This window comes from Ptychodera flava, chromosome 5 (assembly GCF_041260155.1).
Source record: "Ptychodera flava strain L36383 chromosome 5, AS_Pfla_20210202, whole genome shotgun sequence".
Taxonomy (NCBI): domain Eukaryota; kingdom Metazoa; phylum Hemichordata; class Enteropneusta; family Ptychoderidae; genus Ptychodera; species Ptychodera flava.
In genome coordinates, this window is record NC_091932.1 from 4,458,013 (window position 1) to 4,462,368 (window position 4,356).

The following is a 4,356-nucleotide window of genomic DNA, read 5'->3' on the forward strand; positions in this document are numbered from 1 at the left end:
ATGCTACTATTATATTTGCTCTCAAATCATACGTCATGTCTATTAATTTGAAAGCAAAGTTGATGATAGATTGATTACATGAATTTTTAATCTGAGTGCGATGGACTGGAATAAAGCCTTTTAGTCATCATATCATCCAACTCAGTGAGATTTGTTTTCTCTAAATTGAAAGCTTTATTTTGAGTATTTAGATTCGAATCAAAATGTAACTCTTGATATCAAAAAATGCGTTAACGATTCCTTAAAAGCAGACCAAGATAGATCGGTTGATTTTGCATTATTAAATCGTGATTAAGAAAAGCAAGTTATCATTGAAACTTTAAGAGGAACCAGAGAAAGCGACAGAAGTTGACACCATATAGATACAGTCTAGTTGCTTTCTCAAACGTCTTCCCTCATTTTACTGTATGGTTATTTTGCATGGAGCTATCTTACCGAACTACTGGTTTGTTTTGCTCTCTTCATTATTTCCTGTTGTGTCATAGGGTTCGTATATTATATTGTGAGTATCAATGAAAACACCTGTATCATCCACCTCATGCTGTGTGTATATATTCTGTTCGGCAGAGTGATTACGTTTCGTATCGTGTTCGTCATCTACTGCTACTGGTGACAAGTTCATGACTGATTCGTAAGCTACATTCTTGACGTCAATCATGGAACAATCATCGCCATCGCTGTCCATCGTCCCTTTGTCATCGCTGCGTGTCTTTCTCCTGAAATACATAACCAGACATCAGTTGATATACAACTGCAATAGGAAATTCTGACAGCAAAAAGTTAGATACCAAACTAGATGTTGAAGTCACGTGACAAAAATCAAAAGTTGTAACCGCCGCAGTCGTCAGTGCTGATTCCTTGTCAATAGTATCGTCAATAATGATATACTTGTAAAAGTAAATGTCAATAGAAATAGTCCTACCTCTTAATCACAACGAAGGCTATAACTATCAGTGTAGTGACGATAAGCACAGAAAACGGAACAGTAAGACCGATCAATAATGCTGAAAAATATAATGATACCTTTTTTTTAGCATCGATCAACTTAACTAGACTGTCTCGAAATGTAATCACTCAAAGCAAGGATGCCTACTAAACTAGGGACAGCCAGTCTAATACCCTAATTGTCAACATCCAGCTCAATGAAAACGATTTAAGGTGGAGCTGCATGTTGCCAAAAGAACACAGATTTTTTTCAAAGGGAATATTTCTCATCTACGTACGATGACGAAGAAACCCCCACACACTAATATTTTCAAGAAGTTTACTGTGGTAGCAATAGTTTACATGGAAAGATGACAATGATAACAATTAATTTAAGTCAAAACTTGACACTATTTTCTGAAATGAAATATTTCACTGCAAAGAAGAGTATATATAGAGAAAAAACGACCATTTTATTTGCATTATCTATCCTCATTCTAAAATGGCATGGGTTAATAGACTGACACTCAAAAAAGTGATCAAAATCATGATTGGCAAAATTAAAATGCCTCTTATTCAAAATGTAAGAACTTTATTGCCAAATAAAATTGCATTTTTATTATATAATAGCATTTAAAGAGCATAATGTGTAATTTTCAGAAAATTTGACCCAGCCAGAGTGGAGTTAAATTCATTGGAAATCTTGAAATTGGGAGAAAAGAGAAGCCAGGAAATCGGGTGATATGCATACATTTGTATAAATTAACGCTTCTTTATCGAGCAACTTATGACTGCTTGACAAGATAAAAGGTGAACCCAACCAATATTTTAATCTTGGGTTAACAAATTAATTAAAATTGAATTAATATTTGCAAAAAAGTGATCTCTGAACAAAATACACTGTGTTGGGTGCAGTGCCCCCTTAAAGTGTGTGCACAGTCTTTTCCTTATGCGGTTTAGAGCTTTTTGTTTTTTCAGAACCAATAAATAAGGCAAGTTTTCCTTTTCGGAAACGTAAGACGTTACGCAAGGTCCTTCAAAAGATGTCGTCAAATTGATGGTTCGAATTGTCCGTGTATGTGTCTTATAACAAATATTGAATAGCTATGTTATTCGTGTAGTTTTATTGGATTACCATTGTTTCTTGAACTTGCAGGGTTTATAGTTGTCATAGTGAGAGACGACTGCGTCGAAAATCCTTCACTAGATGATGATGAAGATACCACATCAGTTGATAGGCCGTCAGTTTGAGGTGTTGATCGATCTTTTGATGTTGAAGGCTCGATTGACGATTTTGACGTGTACGTCGGCATAGTAGTTGTAGTACTAGGAACTTGATCTGGAAAATATCGAAATAATAGACGTAGATGAAAACATGGAAATGACACACCAAGCTTTATCACTTCTACCTTAAACAAACATATATCATGAATGAGTATCTGTTTGTGTATCGGTATTTATATAGTGTGTGGATCTTCACATCTATGTCGGTTCACTTTAATTCTTGTACAACGCATAGCAACACGGTCACATATGTGTCAAATTAAATCATAAAATATGAGTATATTCTGCTAGATGTAGTTGAAACCTCAATGTTGATATCTTTAAAATATGATCTTAGGTCTTACAACCTGTCAAACCTACCGAACTCACATATAATGCTAGTCGCCTTGTCATAATTCTCGTCATACCATTTCCATTCGCCGGTTGTGTCATGCTTTCGCAATATCAAACAGATACTTTTCTCTTGAAAAGTATCTCCAGGGTTTGGTTCGTCTGGATGCCAGTTTGAGTATTCCATTACATCTCCTCTACCGTTATTAACACCTGATTGATATAAGTGCACTCATGAGTTCGAACGTTGTCAGTTGTAGTGTATACACCACACAGACGGGTCGCGCACATATTCAGAGTACATAGTCCCATAGGGGGACTGTGATAGTCCACTTAAAAGTAACGTAATTTACGTATACGTTCGCATTAACTTTTCTCCCAATATCTACAAGGACTTATCCTTAAAAATAGGCTGCTATCGTTTTCGACGGGTTTTATTGTTGAGTACTTATGATATCCACAGATCGTCTCAATGTAGGCACTATTCTCATGTACACTCCAACGAAGTGTTCTCAATTCATACATATCATTAATTTAAAAGAGCTGAAGTGAAGTAGGGGATGAACCAAGAAAACAATGTTATGAAAAGATAATTTTCTTCATTATTTGTATCAATCAATACCACTTTCACGTTTTTAAAATTAATTAATATTGTCATTATTAACTTACTTGTAATCCAAAACCAATTATTCTTATTATTACATTTTTGTATTTCTTGGTGATCAGGACATTTTCCACTTGTCCAAAATTCAATTTCGTTTGTAAATTCTTGTGAAATGTAGTCCGTGACGTTTTCCTCCTCTTCTGCAGTTTCAAATTTGACAAGATAACCACCTCCATATTTGCACCAATTATAAGCTTCTATCCATTGTAGATTATTTTCTGGTTGAAACCAATAGCATCTGTTTGATATTTGGACAGTCTCTTTATCGTTGTTATCCATGTCTTTTATCATTGGACATTCAAACGACTGCATTTTCACTGTCAGAATTAAACATGTAACTTGATATCAACAAGGATGGTGACAAGTATATATTTATTCGCACAACCTACAATAATTGATGTTTGAGAGTTGTTAAATTTTAACAACGATGGTTAGTGATGTGATAGATTTTGCATGTAATGCGTAACTGTAAGTATTCAGAAGTACTTCAAGAAGAATGAACATATGTCCTGCAATTAATTGCAGGTCAAAGGATAGGTTAGTCATATGACCTTACCCAATAATATGCCGTGCGGTTTATAACCCATAAAGACCCCCATTCTCGCAGTTATATACTTACAAACCACTAACAAACAAGAAAACAAACAAATATAATCCCAAACAAACATCAACACCCGTCCTACCTATCGGCACACCTCAAGAACACTAAGCCTAATCTTCGTTATGAAGACTGTTTAGTTTTCTTAGGGGGTCCTCCCATAGCTTTTTGAAAAACGAGATCCCTGGCATTATGATGACCTGCAAAACTGATCAGTGCGAGCCCAGTACATACCTATACACACACACACACACACACACACACACACACACACACACACACACACACACACACACACACATACATACATACATACATACATACATACATACATACATACATACATACATACATACATACATACATACATACATACATACATACATACATACATACATACTGATACTCTTACCTGTCAATGGCATAATCAGTAGTAAAATTAATCTCCTTGTGTTTCCCATGTCTAGTTGTCATCGGTAGGTTTCACCAGACTGCCTGTCCCAGAGTTCTACCTTACAGATTGCACATTTTATCAATTACGGAAGTGACCTTGGTT

General features: G+C 35.4%; 1 protein-coding gene across 2 annotated transcripts; it reads right to left on the reverse strand.

Annotated features, from left to right (window-relative positions):
* Positions 1-265: 265 nt before the first annotated feature.
* LOC139132436 (uncharacterized) lies at positions 266-2,748 on the reverse strand. Of its 2 annotated transcripts, none has more exons than XM_070698782.1 (4): positions 2,578-2,748; positions 2,060-2,263; positions 923-1,004; positions 266-716 (listed from the first exon to the last, which is right to left on the reverse strand). In XM_070698782.1, the coding sequence occupies exons 1-4, from the start codon at positions 2,723-2,725 to the stop codon at positions 440-442; spliced, it is 711 nt and encodes a 236-aa protein (XP_070554883.1). In that variant the 5' UTR covers positions 2,726-2,748; the 3' UTR covers positions 266-439. The 2 variants fall into 2 exon arrangements, with proteins under 2 accessions (XP_070554883.1, XP_070554881.1); XM_070698780.1 differs by having other exon boundaries at positions 2,569-2,748.
* Positions 2,749-4,356: the final 1,608 nt, after the last annotated feature.

Excerpts from the sequence above, each read along its gene's own strand:
- LOC139132436 (XM_070698780.1), bottom strand. The coding sequence starts at position 2,725 with ATGGAATACTCAAACTGGCATCCAGACGAACCAAACCCTGGAGATACT. Across the intron at positions 2,264-2,568 it reads TAGCATTATATGTGAGTTCG|ATCAAGTTCCTAGTACTACA; the intron begins GTAGGTTTGACA and ends GATATTTTCCAG. Across the intron at positions 1,005-2,059 it reads TGCAAGTTCAAGAAACAATG|CATTATTGATCGGTCTTACT; the intron begins GTAATCCAATAA and ends TATATTTTTCAG.